Below are 26451 nucleotides of genomic sequence, written 5' to 3' on the forward strand. Positions count from 1 at the left end.
GGCGCTTTCCTTTAATTCCCAATTAAATAGCCAGTATCAGCTGCACGAAAATGGGGTTGGGATGGAGACATGCATGGGATGTGTTCAACCTCAGTTCCAGAAGCTTCTCTATTCCGTTTGATTTGTTGCCGTTAAACGCCGTGTGTTTTGTAGCCTAAGAGAGTTTACCCAGGATCGGATCCACTCTTTGCGTCCCTGGACTACCCCTCCGTTCTTCGTGGCCTTTCTCCGCTGGAGATCTATTGGCGGATTGGATTGTCTGACTGACCGACTGACTACCACCTTTTTATACGGTATTTCATTTGTTTGGATGTGATGTATACTGTGATTTGTGTAGTTAGTGGTAGTTGAGGACTTAATTAAGAGTTGATCCTTTAAGGTTCTGTAGTAAAGTAATTGTTATATTGATTGTATGTTTAATACTGGGTTTACGCTACACGGAACGAACGGCAGACGAACATCGCGTGACAAAGTCACTTGAGTTCACTGAACTCCTTTGGGGCAGGACTCTTTTTAGGCCAGAGGTTTGGACATTTCTGGAGGAACCAGAACTCATTGTGATATTATTATATATGTGTAATCATTGTTGTTGCTAATACAACCCACGCAACAGAATATAATTGTTTTTGAAGTTCTTTCAATGTTTTAAGGGTTTATGAAAAGTTATTTCCATCCTGATTTTTATGATACGTCCTTTGTATTGGTGTAGACTTGACGGACCAGATGGGACTCATTCCCACCCAAACTAAAAGGAGAAACTAATGTTTTCTCTGGTAGGCACAACCTACCTGGCACCCCTATAAATAATAACCTCAAGTCAAAACCGTTACATAAAAATGGCACCCCAGATGGGACAGCTCAACATTGAGAACTAACCAAAGCAAATATTTTGTGTGGAATTAAAACAATGGATTCACCCCAAGATAATGTGCTCATCCATGTCATACCTGTCAATGGGAATACACAGGGCCATTCTGACCATCAAGCTGACAATACAAATCATAATGTGAATGGAGATAATGGAGTTGATTTGGGCCAGAGCCCTGGGAATCTGAATGCCCGGCCTGAGCCACAGGCCACAGGAGGTCTAACCAGTTACTCACTTATTGACATGGATCTGTGTGGAAGTACTGAGCTAGCCCTCCTCTGACACCCAACCTTCCTCCATTGTCTGGTTTATCTCCAGAGGCTTGTAGTCTTACAACTTCAAGGTGACATCCTTGATATTCGTCGGACTCAACAACATCTCCAAACTCTTATCCACCATAATTTCAAATGTCTGAGGGAAGAGCAACAACAGAGTGCCATGGAATTCAGAAACTCACTGAGCACTCTAACCCACATGCTGACAGAGCTCAGTGAGAGTGGAAGACGGAAATTACTGGTGCCCTGGACAGGCAGTTTGACTACCAACAGAACCAATTCACTGCCACTCTCCAATGGCGCCTGCAACATCACCACACTGAGGTCCTCCAAGGACGTTAATTCTGTTTTCTCCCATGGTTAACACTGTAGACCACTTGCAGACAGAGCTCTCTAATTGTGTTAAAATGTTGGATGACGTGTCTGTGGACATGGCCTCCATTAGGCACAACTCCTTACAGAGTTTCCCTGGTGTCCACTTCAGTTCAGACCACTGAGGGCCAAGCTGGCACCTCTGAACAGCCAAGACCAGGCCATGCTGCAGCCACCCCTTGCAGGATGCAATCCACCATGCATCCTGGTGTTCATTTTCATTGTCCGATAACGCCTCCCCCTCTGCTTCCCTCCATCCTCTAGCTGCGTTTGTTCATGGTGATTTGAGTGACGTCATGTGAGGGCGATGCCCATTAAATTGCAATTTCCCACCTTTGGGAAAAAAGATGACAGTCTTGATCCGCTAATGTATCTAGAAAGATGTCGTGACTTTCTTGCCCTCAATCCCCTGGCTGACGAAGAACTCCTTGCCACATTGAGGAATGTGTTGCATGGGACAGCTCGAGACTGGTGGGATGTGGCACGTCTCACCACTACCTCCTGGGCTGACTTTGAGGCTAAGTTTTCCTCTGCATTTCTATCTGAGGACTACACAGATGAATTGGCAGACAGAGTCAGAAATCGAGTACAAGGAGAGAAAGAGAGTATCCGTGACTTTGCATACGGTTACCACTCCCTGTGCAGAAGGTGGAAACCTGGCATTGAGGAGGAAGAGGTCATTAAATTGATCTTGAAGAACATCAACCCACTACTAGCCAGTCAACTCCGAGAACGAGTCACCACTGTCGATGGACTGGTTCGCTTGGGACAGCAGTTTGAGAAGGACAGAGAATGCCAACAGCAATATGACCAGAGAAAGAAACAGACACTCAAACAGTTGCCCAAGCCAGACCATCAACAACAGCCAGAGTCTCCAGCCAAGACCCTCTCATGTTCTGTTGGAGATGTAGCCAAAAGGGACATTCTTCAGCTACATGTCCAAGACCGTATCAAGTAAACCCTTCCAGAAACCACAAATCACAACAGGCCAACACACCTAACTCTCTTTCGCAGCAATGACCATCCTTCTCTGGGTGCTTTAACCAGAGCTGAAACCCCAAGAGTCACTGCCTACGCCCCCATCGACATCCCCTTCCTTTCAGTTAATACCGCACCAACTGGTGTTACCCCTGTCCATAGGCCCATGGACAGGAAGAGCCATCTTGGATACCGGGTCATCCTACACACTGCTCAATGAGAAACTGTGGAAGGAGGTTAACGGTCCACAATACAACTTGAAGCCGTGGACAGAAGGTCCACTCTATCTGGCTGATGGTGAGGCTAGACGACCCCTTGGATGGAGTGAGGTAGAGTTCCGCCTGTGTAACCGCTCCTATATGATTCCTTCTGTTATCCTACAAACCAGGAACCTTGCTTTTCCTGTCGTGTTGGGAATTGATTTCATGTACTTCAGTGGTGTCCAGATTGATATCGCACACAATTGCTACTGGTTTCCATACAATCCGAGCGAAGCATTTCTTCCAATCAGAAGCTATGAAGTTGCATGATTGGGGTTCAAATGTGGCAGTCTTCTCTGCCATTGCTCCGGTACCACTAACCCTCGATAATCCTTCTGACGATCTCCTTTTACAGGCTGTGAGAAGAGCTCAGCTGGAACAGCCAGAGGAGTTAAGGCTGTTGGAACAGCTGCAGAATAATGCTGATGTATGTACTTCAAAGCTGGGACGCACCAGGCTCCTGAAGCACAAAATATTCCTTACACAGGAAATGCCGATCAAGCAAAAAGCCATATCGTTTGTCCCCAGCGAAGCTAATCATCCAAAAGGGACTCATAAATGATATGTTAGCACAAGATATAATAGAACGTTCCTCCTCTCCCCTGGGCTGCTCCTGTTGTCCTCATCCCAAAAAAGACTGGTGGTCTTAGATTTTGTGTGGACTATAGGAAGACCAACAATGTTTCTCAGACTGATGCATATCCTCTTCCTACCATCCATGAGATCCTGGAGTCATTGTCTGGCACTGTTGTGTTCACTACCCTTGACCTCAATAGTGGTTATTGGCAGGTTGAGATGGACCAGGAAAGCAAGGACAAGACTGCTTTTGTCTGTGCTGAGGGCTTGTTTTCCTTTAAGGTGATGCCCTTTGGATTAAAGAATGCCCCTGCCACTTTCCAAAGACTCATGGAGATTGCGTTAGGTGAGCTCAAAGGGAAGATCTGTTTCGTCTACCTGGACGATATAATTATCTACTCTCAGAACAGAGAAAGACACTTTCAAGATCTTCAAGAAGTGTTGGACAAGCTAAGAGAAGCTGGTCTGACCTTAAATATGAAGAAGAGCAACTTCTGCCAAACCTCCCTGAAGTTCCTTGGCCATATTGTGTCTTTCGACGGCATTCATGTGGATCCTGAAAAGACAAAGGCTGTACAAGACTTCCCTGTGCCAACCACACTCAAGGCCCTTCAACGGTTCCTTGGTATGGCTGGATGGTACCATCGGTTTGTGTCGAACTTCTCCCAGGTGGCAGAACCCCTCAACGCGATGAAGCGAAAAGGAGCGAAATTCCAATGGACGGCAGAGTGCCAGACTTCCTTTGAAACCCTGAAACGACATCTCGTCACACCTCCTCCATTTTAGGTCATCCCAACTTTGATTGCCCTTTTTGTTGTTTACACTGATGCAAGTGATGTTGGACTTGGTGCTGTCCTAGTCCAACAGACTGGACTTGGCACTGAAGAAGTGCTAGCGTTCGCCAGTCGGACATTGAATGGAGCAGAACGGAACTACTCCACAACAGAGCAAGAGTGCCTTGCAGTGGTCTGGGCTTTGGAAAAGTGGAGGTACTACTTGGAGGGAAGACACTTCACTGTGGTCACTGACCATTCCTCCCTTGTGTGGGTGTTCAAGACCAACAAACTAAGCACCAGACTCATAAGATGGGCTCTACGGTTGCAAGAGTTCACATTTGCAGTGGAATACAGGAAAGGAAAATACAACACTGTTCCAGATGCCTTGTCCAGAGCTCCTACTTGTGATAACGGTGGCCCTGATCTTACATGTGCTACTGTCCTGTCAAGCAGTCGAGACTCGCCCAAAACAGACTTTCCCATCTCTGATGAGGCAATATGGAAAGCTCAACAGGATGATCCAGAAGTACAGGCTTTGTACCAGACTATCCTGGAAGATGGAGAAAAGATGGTCAATCCTACCACAAAGCTGACCATCATTGAAGATAAAGTCTACCGAGTCGTACAACTACCTCACAGAACACTCTACCAAATGTACATACCTGAAACTCTACGCCTACAACTGCTTCAACATTTCCATGAAGACCCATTAGCTGGTCATTTGGGCAGGTTCAAAACCTACAAGCGGTTGCAAGCGTTACTCTACTGGCCACATCTGAGCATGGATGTGAAGTCACACATCCGAAATTGTCAGGTTTGTCAAATGTACAAACCAGAAGGTAGAAAGCCTGCTGGCAAGTTGCAGCAAACGGTGGTTACCCGACCTTGGGAAATGTTAGGAGTGGATTTGATGGGTCCATTTCCTAGAAGCTCCAATCAGAATGTGTACATACTTGTTTTTGTTGATTACTATTCAAAGTGGGTGGAACTCTTTTCCCTGCGTCAGGCCACAGCAAGGACCGTCTCTAACATCCTTACGAAAGAGATCCTGACTCGCTGGGGAGTGCCTGATTACATCCTGTCTGATCGAGGTTCCCAATTTGTCTCTGATCTCTTTGAGGAGACCTGCCAAAGATGGAACCTGAGGCAGAAGTTGACCACGGCCTATCACCCACAGACCAATCTCACTGAGAGAGTAAATCGAACCTTGAAGACAATGATTGCTTCCTATGTAGGGACCCAGCACAAACACTGGGACAAGCACCTTCATGAGTTTCGATTTGCCCTGAATTCTGCTGTGCAAGAGTCCACTGGAGTCACACCTGCAGAGCTGAACCTAAGTCGTCCTCTCCGAGGACCCTTGGATATGGTGCTGCAGCCCCAGCAGCTTACTCCAGACGCTGCTTGCTATGACCAGGTAGGCCATCTCCATGACTTGAGAGCTCTTGTCTCAAAGAACATGATCCAGGCTCGACTCAAGCAGAAGAGAAATTATGATAAGAACAGACGAGACATGCAGTTCCAGCTTCGTGATCGGGTGTGGCTTCGCTCTCATCCTTACTCGAAAGCTGAACAATTCTTCTCGGCCAAGCTCGCTCCTAAATGGCAAGGACCATATAGGATTGTGGAGCAGATGGGCCCTTTGAACTACCGAGTGGTGAAAGAGGACACAGGTGAAGATATGCGCATCGTCCATGTCTCACGCCTTAAGGCCTGTTACCCCTCGGCTGAGGAATGGGAGCGATTGAGCGCCGCAAGGTCCTGGATATCTTTGAAGAGGATAGTGAGGATACTTTTCTCGGATTCCCAGACCCAGAAGTCTCGCACCTTAAGGCCTGTGACTCCTCAGCTGAGGAGCGTGAGCTCCAAAAAGTAATGAATCTTTTTGTAGAGGAAAGTGATGAGGAGACCTTTCTCGGTTTCCCGACCAAGATGTGCCTTCCAGGGCAATGGTCGACTTTTTTTCCAGGGAGGGTGTGTGACGGCCCTGAATTTTTCTGAACCGTCTCAGTGCAGCTCCTTCCAATAGGCGCTTTCCTTTAATTCCCAATTAAATAGCCAGTATCAGCTGCACGAAAGTGGGGTTGGGATGGAGACGTGCATGAGGATGTGTTCAACCCTCAGTTCCGAAGCTTCTCTATTCCGTTTGATTTGTTGCCGTTAAACGTGTGTTTTGTAGCCTAAGAGAGTTTACCCAGGATCGGATCCACTCTTTGCGTCCCTGGACTACCCCTCTCCGTTCTTCGTGGCCTTTCTCCGCTGGAGATCTATTGGCGGATTGGATTGTCTGACTGACCGACTGACTACCACCTTTTTGTATACGGTATTTCATTTGTTTGGATGTGATGTATACTGTGATTTGTGTAGTTAGTGGTAGTTGAGGACTTAATTAAGAGTTGATCCGCTTTAAGGTTCTGTGGTAAAGTAATTGTTATATTGATTGTATGTTTAATACTGGGTTTACGCTACACGGAACGAACGGACCGAACATCGCGTGACAAAAGTCACTTGAGTTCACTGAACTCCTTTACCGGGCAGGACTCTTTTTAGGCCCGAGGTACAGGACATTTCTGGAGGAACCAGAACTCATTGTGATATTATTATATATGTGTGTAATCATTGTTGTTGCTAATACAACCCACGCAACAGAATATAATTGTTTTTGAAGTTCTTTTCAATGTTTTAAGGGTTTATGAAAAGTTTATTTCCATCCTGACTTTTACATACGTCCTTTGTATTGGTGTAGACTTGACGGACCAGATGGGACTCATTCCCACCCAAACTAAAAGGAGAAACTAATGTTTTCTCTGGTAGGCACAACCTACCTGGCACCCCTATAAATAATAACCTCAAGTCAAAACCGTTACACCAGAAGAGGACTGGCCACCCCTCATAGCCTGGTTCCTCTCTACCCGGCACAACCAGAAGAGGACTGGCCACCCCTCATAGCCTGGTTCCTCTCTACCCTGGCCACAGCCAGCCAGAGAGAGGACTGGCCACCCCTCATAGCCTGGTTCCTCTCTACCCGGCACAGCCAGAAGAGGACTCGTCACCCCTCATAGCCTGGTTCCTCTCTACCCGGCACAGCCAGAAGAGGACTGGCCACCCCTCATAGCCTGGTTCCTCTCTAGGTTTCTAATCTCCACCAGGCACAGCCAGAAGAGGACTGGCCACCCCTCATAGCCTGGTTCCTCTCTAGGTTTCTAATCTCCACCAGGCACAGCCAGAAGAGGACTGGCCACCCCTCATGGCCTGGTTCCTCTCTAGGTTTCTAGGTTTTGTCATTTTCTAGGGAGTTTTTCCTAGCCACCGTGCTTCTACACCTGCATTGCTTGCTGTTTGGGGTTTTAGGCTGGGTTTCTGTACAGCACTTTGAGAAATCAGCTGATGTAAGAAGGGCTATATAAATACATTTCATTTGATTTGATAATGATGTTCCCATAATCTCAAACTGTTCCCTTTCAATTACTACCATGGATATGCTTTTCATATTTCATCCTTCAGGAACATCTCAATTCAACCCTATCCATAGAGGCCAATTCCCATGAGTGTAAAATGTTAATTACACTTGTCTGGTACATTCCTACATAATTGTAGATATGAAAATAAAAATAGAAAAGAACCAAAATTACATAACTAGCCAACAATTACGTCTGTTTTATGAGCTGTTCGTTCCCTGTCTGCATCTCAAACACATCTCAGGCATATTTTGTTTTTTTACAACCAGACATTTCTGACTGATCACTGCCTTTAAAAAAAGGCCCTTAGGACTATATCTGAGAGAGCCCTCTGACTTTCTCAGAGGAAAATAAATAGAAACCACAGTGATGACTAAATCTCAGTCATGTTTTGGACACTTGCCGATTTCTGACTAATCACAGGCCTTCAGATCTCTGGCTTTCTCATAGAAGGATGAAATGATTTCATGACTTGATAACTATAGAACACACAGACACATGGCTGCTGAATGAACAATACAGCCGTGACTCTCTGACCTCTCTGTCCACGAAGCCTTTAACGAAACAAAAGAGTCCTTATGTAGCCGCAGTATGTTCCCACTCCCAGTATGTTCCCACTCCAGCAGCATGTTCCCCCCCACTCCCGCAGCATGTTCCCCCCACTCCCGCAGCATGTTCCCCCCACTCCCGCAGCATGTTCCCCCACTCCAGCAGCATGTTCCCACCCCACTCCCGCAGCATGTTCCCCCCACTCCCGCAGCATGTTCCCATCACCCCCACAGCATGTTCCCCCACTCCCGCAGCATGTTCCCCCACTCCCGCAGCATGTTCCCCCCACTCCCGCAGCATGTTCCCCCACTCCCGCAGCATGTTCCCCCACTCCTGCAGCATGTTCCCACCCCACTCCCGCAGCATGTTCCCACCACTCCCGCAGCATGTTCCCCCCCACTCCCGCAGCATGTTCCCCCACTCCCGCAGCATGTCCCCCCCACTCCCGCAGCATGTCCCCCCCCACTCCCGCAGCATGTCCCCCCCCACTCCCCCACAGCATGTTTCCCCACCCCCACTCCACTCCCGCAGCATGTTCCCACCCCACTACCGCAGCATGTTCCCACCCCACTCCCGCAGCATGTTCCCCCCCACTCCCGCAGCATGTTCCCCCCCCACTCCCAGCAGCATGTTCCCACCCCACTCCCGCAGCATGTTCCCCCCACTCCCGCAGCATGTTCCCCCCACTCCAGCAGCATGTTCCCCCCCACCCCCACAGCATGGCCCCCCACCCCCACAGCATGTTCCCCCACTCCCGCAGCATGTTCCCCCACCCCCACAGCATGTCCCCCCCCACCCCCACAGCATGTTCCCCCCCACTCCCGCAGCATGTTCCCCACCCCCACAGCATGTTCCCCCACCCCCACAGCATGTTCCCCCCCACTCCCCGCAGCATGTTCCCCCCACCCCCACAGCATGTTCCCCCACCCCCACAGCATGTTCCCCCACTCCCGCAGCATGTTCCCCCCACCCCCACAGCATGTCCCACCCCCACAGCATGTTCCCCCCTACTCCCGCAGCATGTTCCCACCACTCCCGCAGCATGTTCCCCCCACTCCCGCAGCATGTTCCCACCACTCCCGCAGCATGTTCCCCCCCACTCCCGCAGCATGTTCCCCCCACTCCCGCAGCATGTTCCCCCACTCCCGCAGCATGTTCCCCCACTCCCGCAGCATGTTCCCCCCCTCCCGCAGCATGTTCCCCCACTCCCGCAGCATGTTCCCACCACTCCCGCAGCATGTTCCCACCACTCCCGCAGCATGTTCCCCCACTCCCGCAGCATGTTCCCCCCACTCCCGCAGCATGTCCCCTCCCACTCCCGCAGCATGTCCCCTCCCACTCCCGCAGCATGTCCCCTCCCACTCCCGCAGCATGTCCCCTCCCACTCCCGCAGCATGTTCCCCCCACTCCCGCAGCATGTTCCCCCCCACTCCCGCAGCATGTTCCCCCACTCCCGCAGCATGTTCCCCCCACTCCCGCAGCATGTTCCCTCCCACTCCCGCAGCATGTTCCCTCCCACTCCCGCAGCATGTTCCCTCCCACTCCCGCATCATGTTCCCCCCACTCCCGCATCATGTTCCCCTCCCACTCCCGCAGCATGTTCCCCCACCAGCGTTTGATTAATTGACTGTAGAACATTCTTTCTGATAACACCTTGGGACAGTTCTATTGCTCTGTCAACTGAAGTGATTTTCATTGGGGGTAGTCGCCATGCAGTCAGTAAATCAGTCAGTACATATAAACTTCATACACAATACCACACACACACACACACACACACACATACCACACACACACACACACATACAACACACACACACACACATACCACACACACACACACACATACCACACACACACACACACACATATACCACACACACACACTCATACCACATACACACACATACCACATACCACACACACACACACACATACCACACACATACCACACACACACACGCATACCACACACACACGCATACCACACACACACATACCACATACACACACGCATACCCCACACACACACAAACACACACAAACTACTCACACACACACTCTGTACAGCTAACCTTGGGGACACACAATTCAGTCCCATTCAAAATCCTTAACCCTAAACCCCTGGAAATAGCATTTGACCTTGTGGTGACTAACAACATGCCCCCAGATGGTCCCCACAAGAATAGTTAAACACGTCAACACACACACACACACACACACACACACACACACACACACACACACACACACACACACACACACACACACACACACACACACACACACACACACACAAGAATCCCAACCAGGCCAGCATAAAGTGTTTCCAGACTGCAGCACATTAAAAGGGTCGTGGCTCTGCTAGAAGCAACTATCTCTCTGTTTTCCCTGACATCTTTTCAGTCTTATGGGACATGGCTGATGTATGTCACCAGCATGGAAGGTGAACGGAAAGGCTCTGGAGCAACGAACCGCCCTTGCTGTCTCTGCCTGGCCGGTTCCCCTTTTTCCACTGGGATTCTCTGCCTCTAGCCCTGTTACGGGGCTGAGTCACTGGCTTGCTGGGGCTCTCTCGTGCCGTCCCTGGGGGTGCGTCACCTGGGTGGGTTGATTCACTGTTGTGGTCGGCCTGTCTGGGTTCCCCCTTGGGTTGTACCGTGTCGGAGATCTTTGTGGGCTATACTCGGGCCTTGTCTCAGGATGGTAAGTTGGTGGTTGAAGATTTCCCTCTAGTGGTGTGGGGGCTGTGCTTTGGCAAAGTGGGTGGGGTTATATCCTTCCTGTTTGGCCCTGTCCGGGGGTGTCCTCGGATGGGGCCACAGTGTCTCCTGACCCCTCCTGTCTCAGCCTCCAGTATTTATGCTGCAGTAGTTTGTGTCGGGGGCTAGGGTCAGTTTGTTTATCTGGAGTACTTCTCCTGTCCTATTCGGTGTCCTGTGTAAATCTAAGTGTGCGTTCTCTAATTCTCTCCTTCTCTCTTTCTTTCTCTCTCTCGGAGGACCTGAGCCCTAGAACCATGCCCCAGGACTACCTGACATGATGACTCCTTGCTGTCCCCAGTCCACCTGGCCATGCTGCTGCTCCAGTTTCAACTGGCCTGGGCCCTAGGACCATGTCCCAGGACTACCTGACATGAGGACTCCTTGCTGTCCCCAGTCCACCTGGCCATGCTCCTGCTCCAGTTTCAACTGACCTGAGCCCTAGGACCGTGCCCCAGGACTACCTGACATGATGGCTCCTTGCTGTCCCCAGTCCACCTGACTGTGCTGCTGCTCCAGTTTCAACTGTTCTGCCTTATTATTATTTGACCATGCTGGTCATTTATGAACATTTGAACATCTTGGTCATGTTCTGTTATAATCTCTACCCGGCACAGCCAGAAGAGGACTGGCCACCCCACATAGCCCGGTTCCTCTCTAGGTTTCTTCCTAGGTTTTGGCCTTTCTAGGGAGTTTTTCCTAGCCACCGTGCTTTTACACCTGCATTGTTTGCTGTTTGGGGTTTTAGGCTGGGTTTCTGTACAGCACTTTGAGATATCAGCTGACGTACGAAGGGCTATATAAATAAATTTGATTTGATTTGATTTGATTTGATGTTGATCTAGCATCTACCATTCCAATGCCTTATGGGAAGGTAAAAGATGTCAGGGGATACTCAGAATGTTGTCCTCAGCATGTTGATCTGGCATCTACCATTCCAATGCCTTATGGGACATGGCTGATGTATGTCCTCAGCATGTTGATCTAGCATCTACCATTCCAATGCCTTATGGGAAGGTAAAAGATGTCAGGGGATACTCAGAATGTTGTCACCAGCATGTTGATCTGGCATCTACCATTCCAATGCCTTATGGGACATGGCTGATGTATGTCCTCAGCATGTTGATCTAGCATCTACCATTCCAATGCCTTATGGGACGGTAAAAGATGTCAGGGGATACTCAGAATGTTGTCACCAGCATGTTGATCTGGCATCTACCATTCCAATGCATTATGGGAAGGTAAAAGATGTCAGGAGATACTCAGAATGTTGTCCTTAGCATGTTGATCTGGCATCTACCATTCCAATGCATTATGGGAAGGTAAAAGATGTCAGGGGATACTCAGAATGTTGTCACCAGCATGTTGATCTGGCATCTACCATTCCAATGCATTATGGGAAGGTAAAAGATGTCAGGGGATACTCAGAATGTTGTCACCAGCATGTTGATCTGGCATCTACCATTCCAATGCATTATGGGAAGGTAAAAGATGTCAGGGGATACTCAGAATGTTGTCCTTAGCATGTTGATCTAGCATCTACCATTCCAATGCATTATGGGTAGCATGGATTATATTTATAAGTTGTTGTAAACATTTTGACTGGCTGTAAATTGATTCTTAGAAGTCTTGGGGTTTTCTGACAACAGTTTTTTTTCTCCAGATCATTAGATGACATTTACATTTTGACACAGTCATTTTAGTTAATTTATTTGTCATTTAACAGGGATTTGTCTCACATTCAATAGCACTGAGGTTGAAGACAACATTAAACCCATTGACATACAAACATGGCAGAGACTGAGCGAAGACTGAAACCAACAGGTCCACTGACTAAACTGCTTTACAGATTTCAGATTTGCCCATTTTTCTGCTTTTCCCCTCAGTTTTTTTCACTCTTTTGTAATAGAAAAACAACCAAACTGGATTAGATTTGCTGTGATCGCATCAAGGGGAAGACTTGAGGTCTGGGAAAAATCGAAGAAGCTTTCATTTTTGAGTGTAGTTGTCCTTTAATTCAGTGTACATGTCCTGCACTGTTGTTTGGTTAGCGGCGTTTCTATATTATTATATAATATTATAATTATATATTTCTATAGCCCAGTAAGAGCACATGTAACAAGTTCACAAATCAAATGCCCGCTGGACAGCGACAAACAAGTATATTCATTTTTATTTTTTATTTTTTATTTTTATTTATTTATTGTAATTTAAATGAGTTTGTAACAGTGACGTGTTGCGTTAGATTACATAGCTACCTCAAATCGTTATTTCAAATCATTTCAGCGACTTCAGAGTTATAGCTAGCTAGCTAGCTAACAAAACGTATCTCGTCAGCAGGCTCAGTTAAATAAAAATCCATCGAGAAACAGCCACATAATCACGTCATGAGATTTGTAAATGATTTGTAAATGATTTGTAAATGATTTGTAAATGATTTGTAAATGATTTGTAAATGATTTGTAAATGATTTGTAAATGATAAAAGAAAAAGGAATATAATAATAATACGAAGCGAATGGTTTCCCCGTCTACCCATTTAGAGTATTTCTGTCCTTATCCGGGTGACAAAACATTTCCTAACACACCTGCTAACTTTGTTCGGTACTTTTAAGGTTGGCACCAACATGCAACATCTCCAGCAGCAAGCAGAGAGGCCAGAACCAATGGTCCTTCAGCTCAGGGAGCAGCTACACTATTCACAGCCCAGTGTAATGTAATTACAGTAGTATAGTAGTGTTTAATGTTGGACTTTTGGAAACTTCAAGTATTTGTATTGTTTTTTAAATGTAGAAATAAAAATAAAATGGTTGTAAACTTTAATGTTTATTTGTTGTAGCTGGTAGTGATAATTAGCGTTAATACATTTTTGTTTACCATCCTTTAGCCTTGTGTTATGAACGATCAAATGGGTCTGACTTTTAAAGCAAGTACAGTGTCATGTGATAGAGTCTTTATGGATGAGTCTTTATGGATGAATCTTTATGGATGAGTCTTTATGGATGAGGCTTTATGGATGAGTCTTTATGGATGAATCTTTATGGATGAATCTTTATGGATGAGTCTTTATGGATGAGTCTTTATGGATGAGTCTTTATGGATGAATCTTTATGGATGAATCTTTATGGATGAGTCTTTATGGATGAGTCTTTATGGATGAGGCTTTATGGATGAGGCTTTATGGATGAGGCTTTATGGATGAATCTTTATGGATGAATCTATATGGATGAGTCTTTATGGATGAGTCTTTATGGATGAATCTTTATGGATGAGTCTTTATGGATGAGTCTTTATGGATGAGTCTTTATGGATGAATCTTTATGGATGAGTCTTTATGGATGAGTCTTTATGGATGAGTCTTTATGGATGAGTCTTTATGGATGAGTCTTTATGGATGAGGCTTTATGGATGAGTCTTTATGGATGAATCTTTATGGATGAATCTATATGGATGAGTCTTTATGGATGAGTCTTTATGGATGAGTCTTTATGGATGAGTTTTTATGGATGAATCTTTATGGATGAATCTTTATGGATGAGTCTTTATGGATGAGTCTTTATGGATGAGTCTTTATGGATGAATCTTTATGGATGAGTCTTTATGGATGAGTCTTTATGGATGAGTCTTTATGGATGTGTTATGAATGACCGAAGGTGTGTCATTTCAAACAAAGTATTACAGGACAACTACATAAAGTGTCAATAAACATGGTCTTTAACAGCCGCAAAGTCATCATTATGGCTATTTCCACAATTTCTCTTCTTAAAAGTAGCTTTTTTTTAACACCTAACGATAACGAATGAAAGCCAAGTTTGATGCGTTTTGTCCACCAGACCTTCCGTGCACCCTACTTCAACTTGTTGCACCTGTCAGGTCTCGTCTCCTCTACCCTGTTCGTCTCTCAACCTCGCTGTTCAAATCAGTTGGCTCTTGGCACTTCATGCTTTAGAGTTTTTGATTTTGTTTTCAATGGCTGTCTTTAGGCTGTTTATGTCCCTCGTTTCCTCTCATATCACGGACCAGCAAGCTACTTGTTTTCACAACATTTCCTGGGCGGGAGGGCATCTCTCCAGGAACAGGGTTGTAGAGCCCTGATATAAACCTACAGGAGGGTACCTCTCCAGGAACAGGGATGGAGAGCCCTGATGTAAACCTATAGGAGGGTACCTCTCTAGGTACAGGGTTTGAGAGCCCTGATATAAACCTACAGGAGGGCATCTCTCCAGGAACAGGGTTGTAGAGCCCTGATATAAACCTATAGGAGGGTACCTCTCTAGGTACAGGGTTTGAGAGCCCTGATATAAACCTACAGGAAGGTATCTCTCCAGGAACAGGGATGGAGAGCCCTGATGTAAACCTACAGGAAGGTATCTCTCCAGGAACAGGGATGGAGAGCCCTGATGTAAACCTACAGGAGGGTACCTCTCCAGGTACAGGGATGGAGAGCCCTGATGTAAACCTACAGGAGGGTACCTCTCCAGGTACAGGGATGGAGAGCCCTGATGTAAACCTACAGGAAGGTATCTCTCCAGGAACAGGGATGGAGAGCCCTGATGTAAACCTACAGGAGGGTACCTCTCCAGGTACAGGGATGGAGAGCCCTGATGTAAACCTACAGGAGGGTACCTCTCCAGGTACAGGGATGGAGAGCCCTGATGTAAACCTACAGGAGGGTACCTCTCCAGAAACAGGGTTGGAGAGCCCTGGACTAGATATACACTACTGTTCAAAAGTTTGGGGTCACAAATTTCCTTGTCTTTGAAGGAAAAACACATTTTTTGTTGATCATTAGAAAACCCTTTTGCAATTATGTTAGCACAGCTGAAAACTGTTGTCTGATTAAAGAAGCAATAAAACTGGCCTTTAGACTAGTTGAGTATCTGGAGCATCAGCATTACAGGCTCAAAACGGCCAGAAACAAAACTTTCTTCTGAAACTCGTCAGTCTATTCTTGTCGGAGAAATTAAGGCTATTCCATGCGAGAAATTGGCAAGAAACTGAAGATCTCATACAACGCTGTGTACTACTCCCTTCACCACCACCGTACTTTATCACAGAGTTTTAGATCTTAATGATGGTTTAGTGGCATGGATATAGAAGTCCTAAAACTCTAGAACCCCCGTACTTCATCAGAGTTTTAGATCTTAATGATGGTTTAGTGGCATGGATATAGAAGTCCTAAAACTCTAGAACCCCCGTACTTCATCAGAGTTTTAGATCTTAATGATGGTTTAGTGGCATGGATATAGAAGTCCTAAAACTCTAGAACCCCCGTAATTCATCACAGTTTTAGCTCTTATCAGAAACATGATATCAGCGTGTGTGAGCTCTTCAGATTCATTGTGATTGTGAGTCTTGTAACATAATAATAATAATAATATATGCCATTTAGCAGACGCTTTTATCCAAAGCGACTTACAGTCATGTGTGCATACATTCTACGTATGGGTGGTCCCGGGGATCGAACCCACTACCCTGGCGTTACAAGCGCCATGCTCTACCAACTGAGCTACAGAAGGACCGCATCAAGGGACATTACTATTGACAAACCATTAATACTGCTTAGTTATGTAACCGCTGACCATCTTTCCTCAACAGTTCATCATTAGGCATTTGTTTTCAAAGCAGACCAAGGTGGCTGCACTGTACTGTACTGTAGCTGCTTTGCTTCAGAAGGGCCCATGCCCGGCTCACCTGAGGGTAGTGTGTGTGTGTGGAGGGCCCAGGCCCGGCTCACCTGAGGGTAGTGTGTGTGTGTGGAGGGCCCAGGCCCGGCTCACCTGAGGGTAGTGTGTGTGTGTGGAGGGCCCAGGCCCGGCTCACCTGAGGGTAGTGTGTGTGTGTGGAGGGCCCAGGCCCGGCTCACCTGAGGGTAGTGTGTGGAGGGCCCAGGCCCGGCTCACCTGAGGGTAGTGTGTGGAGGGCCCAGGCCCGGCTCACCTGAGGGTAGTGTGTGGAGGGCCCAGGCCCGGCTCACCTGAGGGTAGTGTGTGTGTGTGGAGGGCCCAGGCCCGGCTCACCTGAGGGTAGTCATTGATGGTGTGTGTGTGGAGGGCCCAGGCCCGGCTCACCTGAGGGTAGTGTGTGTGTGTGGAGGGCCCATGCCTGGCTCACCTGAGGGTAGTCATTGATGGTGTGTGTGTGTGGAGGGCCCATGCCTGGCTCACCTGAGGGTAGTGTGTGTGTGTGGAGGGCCCATGCCCGGCTCACCTGAGGGTAGTGTGTGTGTGTGGAGGGCCCATGCCTGGCTCACCTGAGGGTAGTGTGTGTGTGTGGAGGGCCCATGCCTGGCTCACCTGAGGGTAGTGTGTGTGTGTGGAGGGCCCATGCCTGGCTCACCTGAGGGTAGTGTGTGTGTGTGGAGGGGCCATGCCCGGCTCACCTGAGGGTAGTGTGTGTGTGTGGAGGGCCCAGGCCCGGCTCACCTGAGGGTAGTGTGTGGAGGGCCCAGGCCCGGCTCACCTGAGGGTAGTCATTGATGGCGTGTGTGTATGTGTGATGGGGCCATGCCCAGCTCACCTGAGGGTAGTCATTGATGGCGTGTGTGTATGTGTGGAGGGCCCATGCCCGGCTCACCTGAGGGTAGTCATTGATGGCGTGTGTGTATGTGTGATGGGGCCATGCCCAGCTCACCTGAGGGTAGTCATTGATGGCGTGTGTGTATGTGTGATGGGGCCATGCCCAGCTCACCTGAGGGTAGTCATTGATGGCGTGTGTGTATGTGTGATGGGGCCATGCCCAGCTCACCTGAGGGTAGTCATTGATGGCGTGTGTGTATGTGTGATGGGGCCATGCCCAGCTCACCTGAGGACAGTCTTTGATGTAGTGTCCTTTGTTGAAGCAGAGATGGCACAGGTAGTTGGGCGGAGGTCGCTTGCTGGATTTGCGTGACTCAGAGGAGACGGAGAGGTCAGAGAAGTGGTCTGTCAGAGAACTCAGGCCGTCTACGATGTTGTTGAGCGAGGAGCTTTTATACAAGTTGTTGTTTAAGGCCTGCGGATAGAAAACGGTGAGGGCTCTAGTCAATCCATAGCACTGAACATCCGCTTTATAGCGACAAAGGCAATGTGATCGAGGAGACCGCGTTCACGGTCGACGAGACTATATTCACGGTCGACGAGACCGCGTTCACGGTCGACGAGACCGCGCTCACGGTCGAGGAGACTATATTCACGGTAAACGCTGCATAATGACCTTTACATTTTTACACAGCTCTTCAGCGAAACCTCTGAGACACAGATTGAATAGAGCCCTGAGGAGAATATGGGCATGGGAATATAATTCATAACAAAGTCTGTCAATAAAATAATGGGAAAGAAACTAGTCTTTCTGAAAACATCAATTACAGATGAGCCTGTCTCTAACACTGCATTAAGAGTGAATAACACATGGTTTAGAGCATGTTAAAGGCCCAATCTGGGATATTAGACACCACAACTTGATAGGTTTTCAGGTTTGCTAGTCTCCTCACTCTGCACAACAGAACCAGACCTTTGATTGCGTTGTCATTCAGTCTACGAGCAGAAAGAGTTCCATTTCTTTGGAGGAACAGAATGTCTTTGTCAAATATCTTTTTCTAATTCACCCCATTTGGGTTGACACAATCAGACCCATTGTGTTTGTGGTCCAGAGAGGAGAACTGACTGTGGTAACAGTGTATCTGTGGTCCAGAGGAGACAGCTGGGTAGTTTGGTTGACTCTACAGCTGGGTAGTTTGGTTGACCCTACAGCTGGGTTGTTTGGTTGACCCTACAGCTGGGTTGTTTGGTTGACTCTACTGCTGGGTTGTATGGTTGACTCTACAGCTGGGTTGTTTGGTTGACTCTACTACTGGGTGGTTTGGTTGACTCTCGTTTAGTAGGGGCGTGGCTTTCAGATGGTTATTTTAGCCACCCGTGAAAGTAAATGTCATTCCTGTTCATCTGATCTTTTAAGGTCAAAATTGAGATTTTTGCCGCTTCAATGAGGCTTACAGAAGTGTAAAGCGCACAGAATATTTATTTGCAGTATGTTAGCTTACCATGATCAACAGTAATGACATTTACTCTCACGGGTGGCAAATGAGATCTATCTGAAAGCCATGCCTCTAATAAGCCACGCCTCCTGAAAATCACCTAAGGATTACGGTCAAATAGACCCAGCTGATAGGTCAGCCCAGCATGAGAGAATAAAAGACCCAGTTGATGATTAAATTAGCTCATGTTTGGGTAATCCCAACAACCCAACATGCAACCCAACAGTCGGTTTACTGTACAGGATGGTGGAGCTAGAGGTTTACTGTACAGTATAGTGGAGCTACTGTACAGTATGGTGGAGCTAGAGGTTTACTGTACAGTATAGTGGAGCTAGGGGGTTACTGTACAGTATGGTGGAGCTGGGGGTTTACTGTACAGTATAGTGGAGCTAGGGGTTTACTGTACAGTATAGTGGAGCTAGGGGGTTACTGTACAGTATGGTGGAGCTAGGGGTTTACTGTACAGTATAGTGGAGCTAGAGGTTTACTGTACAGGATGGTGGAGCTAGAGGTTTACTGTACAGTATAGTGGAGCTAGGGGTTTACTGTACAGTATAGTGGAGCTAGGGGTTTACTGTACAGTATGGTGGAGCTAGAGGTTTACTGTACAGTATAGTGGAGCTAGGGGGTTTACTGTACAGTATGGTGGAGCTAGAGGTTTACTGTACAGTATAGTGGAGCTAGGGGGTTACTGTACAGTATAGTGGAGCTAGAGGTTTACTGTACAGTATAGTGGAGCTAGGGGGTTTACTGTACAGTATGGTGGAGCTAGAGGTTTACTGTACAGTATAGTGGAGCTAGGGGGTTACTGTACAGTATGGTGGAGCTAGAGGTTTACTGTACAGTATGGTGGAGCTGGGGGTTTACTGTACAGGATGGTGGAGCTAGAGGTTTACTGTACAGTATAGTGGAGCTAGGGGTTTACTGTACAGGATGGTGGAGCTAGAGGTTTACTGTACAGTATAGTGGAGCTAGGGGTTTACTGTACAGTATGGTGGAGCTAGAGGTTTACTGTACAGTATGGTGGAGCTAGAGGTTTACTGTACAGTATAGTGGAGCTAGGGGTTTACTGTACAGGATGGTGGAGCTAGAGGTTTACTGTACAGTATAGTGGAGCTAGGGGTTTACTGTACAGTATAGTGGAGCTAGGGGTTTACTGTACAGTATAGTGGAGCTAGGGGTTTACTGTACAGTATAGTGGAGCTAGGGGGTTTACTGTACAGTATGGTGGAGCTGGGGGTTTACTGTACAGTATAGTGGAGCTAGGGGGTTTACTGTACAGTATAGTGGAGCTAGGGGGTTTACTGTACAGTATGGTGGAGCTAGAGGTTTACTGTACAGTATAGTGGAGCTAGAGGTTTACTGTACAGTATGGTGGAGCTAGAGGTTTACTGTACAGTATGGTGGAGCTAGAGGTTTACTGTACAGTATGGTGGAGCTAGAGGTTTACTGTACAGTATAGTGGAGCTAGAGGTTTACTGTACAGTATGGTGGAGCTAGAGGTTTACTGTACAGTATAGTGGAGCTAGGGGTTTATTGTACAGGATGGTGGAGCTAGAGGTTTACTGTACAGTATAGTGGAGCTAGGGGTTTACTGTACAGTATAGCGGAGCTAGAGGTTTACTGTACAGTATAGTGGAGCTAGGGGTTTACTGTACAGTATGGTGGAGCTGGGAGTTTACTGTACAGTATGATGGAGCTAGGGGTTTACTGTACAGTATGGTGGAGCTGGGAGTTTACTGTACAGTATGGTGGAGCTAGGGGTTTACTGTACAGTATAGCGGAGCTAGGGGTTTACTGTACAGTATAGCGGAGCTAGGGGTTTACTGTACAGTATAGCGGAGCTAGGGGTTTACTGTACAGTATAGTGGAGCTAGAGGGTTTACTGTACAGTATAGCGGAGCTAGGGGTTTACTGTACAGTATAGCGGAGCTAGGGGTTTACTGTACAGTATAGCGGAGCTAGGGGTTTACTGTACAGTATAGCGGAGCTAGGGGTTTACTGTACAGTATAGCGGAGCTAGGGGTTTACTGTACAGTATAGTGGAGCTAGGGGTTTACTGTACAGTATAGTGGAGCTAGGGGTTTACTGTACAGTATGGTGGAGCTGGGAGTTTACTGTACAGTATAGTGGAGCTAGGGGGTTTACTGTACAGTATAGTGGAGCTAGGGGTTTAATGTACAGTATAGTGGAGCTAGAGGTTTACTGTACAGTATGGTGGAGCTAGGGTTTACTGTACAGTATAGTGGAGCTGGGGGTTTACTGTACAGTATGGTGGAGCTAGGGGTTTACTGTACAGTATAGTGGAGCTACTGTACAGTATGGTGGAGCTAGGGGTTTACTGTACAGTATGGTGGAGCTAGGGGTTTACTGTACAGTATAGTGGAGCTACTGTACAGTATGGCGGAGCTAGGGGTTTACTGTACAGTATGGTGGAGCTAGGGGTTTACTGTACAGTATAGTGGAGCTGGGGGTTTACTGTACACTATGGTGGAGCTAGGGGTTTACTGTACAGTATGGTGGAGCTAGGGGTTTACTGTACAGTATGGTGGAGCTAGGGTTTTACTGTACAGTATAGTGGAGCTAGGGGTTTACTGTACAGTATAGTGGAGCTAGGGGTTTACTGTACACTATAGTGGAGCTAGAGGTTTACTGTACAGTATAGTGGAGCTAGGGGTTTACTGTACCATATAGTGGAGCTAGGGGGTTTACTGTACAGTATGGAGGAGCTAGGGGTTTACTGTACAGTATAGTGGAGCTAGGGGTTTACTGTACAGTATAGTGGAGCTAGGGGGTTTACTGTACAGTATAGTGGAGCTAGGGGTTTACTGTACAGTATAGTGGAGCTAGGGGTTTACTGTACAGTATGGTGGAGCTAGGGGTTTACTGTACAGTATAGTGGAGCTAGGGGTTTACTGTACAGTATAGTGGAGCTAGGGGTTTACTGTACAGTATGGTGGAGCTAGGGGTTTACTGTACAGTATAGTGGAGCTAGGGGTTTACTGTACAGTATAGTGGAGCTAGGGGGTTTACTGTACAGTATAGTGGAGCTAGGGGTTTACTGTACAGTATGGTGGAGCTAGAGGTTTACTGTACAGTATGGTGGAGCTAGGGGTTTACTGTACAGTATGGTGGAGCTAGAGGTTTACTGTACAGTATGGTGGAGCTAGGGGTTTACTGTACAGTATGGTGGAGCTAGAGGTTTACTGTACAGTATAGTGGAGCTAGGAGTTTACTGTACAGTATAGTGGAGCTAGGGGGTTTACTGTACAGTATAGTGGAGCTAGGGGTTTACTGTACAGTATGGTGGAGCTAGAGGTTTACTGTACAGTATAGTGGAGCTAGGGGGTTTACTGTACAGTATGGTGGAGCTAGAGGTTTACTGTACAGTATAGTGGAGCTAGGGGTTTACTGTACAGTATAGTGGAGCTAGGGGGTTTACTGTACAGTATAGTGGAGCTAGGGGGTTTACTGTACAGTATGGTGGAGCTAGAGGTTTACTGTACAGTATAGTGGAGCTAGAGGTTTACTGTACAGTATGGTGGAGCTAGAGGTTTACTGTACAGTATGGTGGAGCTAGAGGTTTACTGTACAGTATGGTGGAGCTAGAGGTTTACTGTACAGTATAGTGGAGCTAGAGGTTTACTGTACAGTATGGTGGAGCTAGAGGTTTACTGTACAGTATAGCGGAGCTAGGGGTTTACTGTACAGTATAGTGGAGCTAGGGGTTTACTGTACAGTATAGTGGAGCTAGAGGGTTTACTGTACAGTATAGCGGAGCTAGGGGTTTACTGTACAGTATAGCGGAGCTAGGGGTTTACTGTACAGTATAGCGGAGCTAGGGGTTTACTGTACAGTATAGCGGAGCTAGGGGTTTACTGTACAGTATAGCGGAGCTAGGGGTTTACTGTACAGTATAGTGGAGCTAGGGGTTTCCTGTACAGTATAGTGGAGCTAGGGGTTTACTGTACAGTATGGTGAAGCTGGGAGTTTACTGTACAGTATAGTGGAGCTAGGGGTTTACTGTACAGTATAGTGGAGCTAGGGGTTTACTGTACAGTATAGTGGAGCTAGGGGTTTACTGTACAGTATAGTGGAGCTAGGGGTTTACTGTACAGTATGGTGGAGCTAGGGGTTTACTGTACAGTATGGTGGAGCTAGGGTTTACTGTACAGTATAGTGGAGCTAGAGGTTTACTGTACAGTATAGTGGAGCTAGAGGTTTACTGTACAGTATGGTGGAGCTAGGGTTTACTGTACAGTATAGTGGAGCTGGGGGTTTACTGTACAGTATGGTGGAGCTAGGGGTTTACAGTACAGTATAGTGGAGCTACTGTACAGTATGGTGGAGCTAGGGGTTTACTGTACAGTATGGTGGAGCTAGGGGTTTACTGTACAGTATAGTGGAGCTACTGTACAGTATGGTGGAGCTAGGGGTTTACTGTACAGTATGGTGGAGCTAGGGGTTTACTGTACAGTATAGTGGAGCTGGGGGTTTACTGTACACTATGGTGGAGCTAGGGGTTTACTGTACAGTATGGTGGAGCTAGGGTTTACTGTACAGTATGGTGGAGCTAGGGGTTTACTGTACAGTATGGTGGAGCTAGGGTTTACTGTACAGTATAGTGGAGCTAGGGTTTACTGTACAGTATGGTGGAGCTAGGGGTTTACTGTACAGTATAGTGGAGCTACTGTACAGTATGGTGGAGCTAGGGTTTACTGTACAGTATGGTGGAGCTAGGGGTTTACTGTACAGTATAGTGGAGCTAGGGGTTTACTGTACCATATAGTGGAGCTAGGGGTTTACTGTACAGTATAGTGGAGCTAGGGGTTTACTGTACAGTATGGTGGAGCTAGAGGTTTACTGTACCATATAGTGGAGCTACTGTACAGTATGGTGGAGCTAGGGGTTTACTGTACAGTATGGTGGAGCTAGGGGTTTACTGTACCATATAGTGGAGCTAGGGGTTTACTGTACAGTATGGTGGAGCTAGGGGTTTACTGTACAGTATGGTGGAGCTAGGGGTTTACTGTACAGTATAGTGGAGCTGGGGGTTTACTGTACACTATGGTGGAGCTAGGGGTTTACTGTACAGTATGGTGGAGCTAGGGGTTTACTGTACAGTATGGTGGAGCTAGGGTTTTACTGTACAGTATAGTGGAGCTAGGGGTTTACTGTACACTATAGTGGAGCTAGAGGTTTACTGTACAGTATAGTGGAGCTAGGGGTTTACTGTACCATATAGTGGAGCTAGGGGGTTTACTGTACAGTATGGAGGAGCTAGGGGTTTACTGTACAGTATAGTGGAGCTAGGGGTTTACTGTACAGTATAGTGGAGCTAGGGGTTTACTGTACAGTATAGTGGAGCTAGGGGTTTACTGTACAGTATAGTGGAGCTAGGGTTTACTGTACAGTATGGTGGAGCTAGGGGTTTACTGTACAGTATAGTGGAGCTAGGGGTTTACTGTACAGTATAGTGGAGCTAGGGGTTTACTGTACAGTATGGTGGAGCTAGGGGTTTACTGTACAGTATAGTGGAGCTAGGGGTTTACTGTACAGTATAGTGGAGCTAGGGGGTTTACTGTACAGTATAGTGGAGCTAGGGGTTTACTGTACAGTATGGTGGAGCTAGAGGTTTACTGTACAGTATGGTGGAGCTAGGGGTTTACTGTACAGTATGGTGGAGCTAGAGGTTTACTGTACAGTATGGTGGAGCTAGGGGTTTACTGTACAGTATGGTGGAGCTAGAGGTTTACTGTACAGTATAGTGGAGCTAGGAGTTTACTGTACAGTATAGTGGAGCTAGGGGGTTTACTGTACAGTATAGTGGAGCTAGGGGTTTACTGTACAGTATGGTGGAGCTAGAGGTTTACTGTACAGTATAGTGGAGCTAGGGGGTTTACTGTACAGTATAATATAATAATATAATAATATATGCCATTTAGCAGACGCTTTTATCCAAAGCGACTTACAGTCATGTGTGCATAGATTCTACGTATGGGTGATCCCGGGAATCGAACCCACTACCCTGGCGTTACAAGCGCCATGCTCTACCAACTGAGCTACAGAAGGACCACAGTATGGTGGAGCTAGAGGTTTACTGTACAGTATACTGAGCTACAGAAGGACCACAGTATGGTGGAGCTAGAGGTTTACTGTACAGTATAGTGGAGCTAGGGGTTTACTGTACAGTATAGTGGAGCTAGGGGGTTTACTGTACAGTATAGTGGAGCTAGGGGGTTTACTGTACAGTATGGTGGAGCTAGAGGTTTACTGTACAGTATAGTGGAGCTAGAGGTTTACTGTACAGTATGGTGGAGCTAGAGGTTTACTGTACAGTATGGTGGAGCTAGAGGTTTACTGTACAGTATGGTGGAGCTAGAGGTTTACTGTACAGTATAGTGGAGCTAGAGGTTTACTGTACAGTATGGTGGAGCTAGAGGTTTACTGTACAGTATAGCGGAGCTTTTACTGTACAGTATAGTGGAGCTAGGGGTTTACTGTACAGTATAGTGGAGCTAGGGGTTTACTGTACAGTATAGCGGAGCTAGGGGTTTACTGTACAGTATAGCGGAGCTAGGGTTTACTGTACAGTATAGCGGAGCTAGGGGTTTACTGTACAGTATATAGCGGAGCTAGGGGTTTACTGTACAGTATAGCGGAGCTAGGGGTTTACTGTACAGTATAGTGGAGCTAGGGTTTACTGTACAGTATAGTGGAGCTAGGGGTTTACTGTACAGTATGGGAGCTGGGGGTTTACTGTACAGTATAGTGGAGCTAGGGGTTTACTGTACAGCATAGTGGAGCTAGGGGTTTACTGGAGCACAGTATGGTGGAGCTAGGGTTTACTGTACAGTATGGTGGAGCTAGGGGTTTACTGTACAGTATAGTGGAGCTAGGGTTTACTGTACAGTATAGTGGAGCTAGAGGTTTACTGTACAGTATGGTGGAGCTAGGGTTTACTTACAGTATGGAGCTACTGTACAGTATAGTGGAGTTGTACAGGGGTTTACTGTGGAGCTGGGGGGTTTACTGTAGCTAGGGCTAGGGGTTTACTGTACAGTATAGTGGAGCTACTGTACAGTATGGTGGAGCTAGGGGTTTACTGTACAGTATGGTGGAGCTAGGGGTTTACTGTACAGTATAGTGGAGCTGGGGGTTTACTGTACACTATGGTGGAGCTAGGGGTTTACTGTACAGTATGGTGGAGCTAGGGGTTTACTGTACAGTATAGTGGAGCTACTGTACAGTATGGTGGAGCTAGGGGTTTACTGTACAGTATGGTGGAGCTAGGGGTTTACTGTACAGTATAGTGGAGCTACTGTACAGTATGGTGGAGCTAGGGGTTTACTGTACAGTATGGTGGAGCTAGGGGTTTACTGTACAGTATAGTGGAGCTGGGGGTTTACTGTACACTATGGTGGAGCTAGGGGTTTACTGTACAGTATGGTGGAGCTAGGGGTTTACTGTACAGTATGGTGGAGCTAGGGGTTTACTGTACAGTATGGTGGAGCTAGGGGTTTACTGTACAGTATAGTGGAGCTAGGGGTTTACTGTACAGTAT

The 26451-nt window shown here is 47.1% G+C and overlaps 1 protein-coding gene across 1 annotated transcript in view; it reads right to left on the reverse strand.

Moving 5' to 3' along the window:
• LOC124039403 (zinc finger CCHC domain-containing protein 24-like) overlaps positions 1-26451 on the reverse strand; it is a 40851-nt gene that overhangs the window by 11164 nt on the left and 3236 nt on the right. Inside the window, exon 2 of the mRNA XM_046355367.1 lies at positions 17678-17866. Coding sequence (XP_046211323.1) covers positions 17678-17866 — 189 coding nt within the window. The remainder of the gene's footprint in view (positions 1-17677; positions 17867-26451) is intronic.

The sequence above is a fragment of the Oncorhynchus gorbuscha genome, linkage group LG07 (genome assembly GCF_021184085.1).
Source record: "Oncorhynchus gorbuscha isolate QuinsamMale2020 ecotype Even-year linkage group LG07, OgorEven_v1.0, whole genome shotgun sequence".
Classification (NCBI taxonomy): Eukaryota; Metazoa; Chordata; class Actinopteri; order Salmoniformes; family Salmonidae; genus Oncorhynchus; species Oncorhynchus gorbuscha.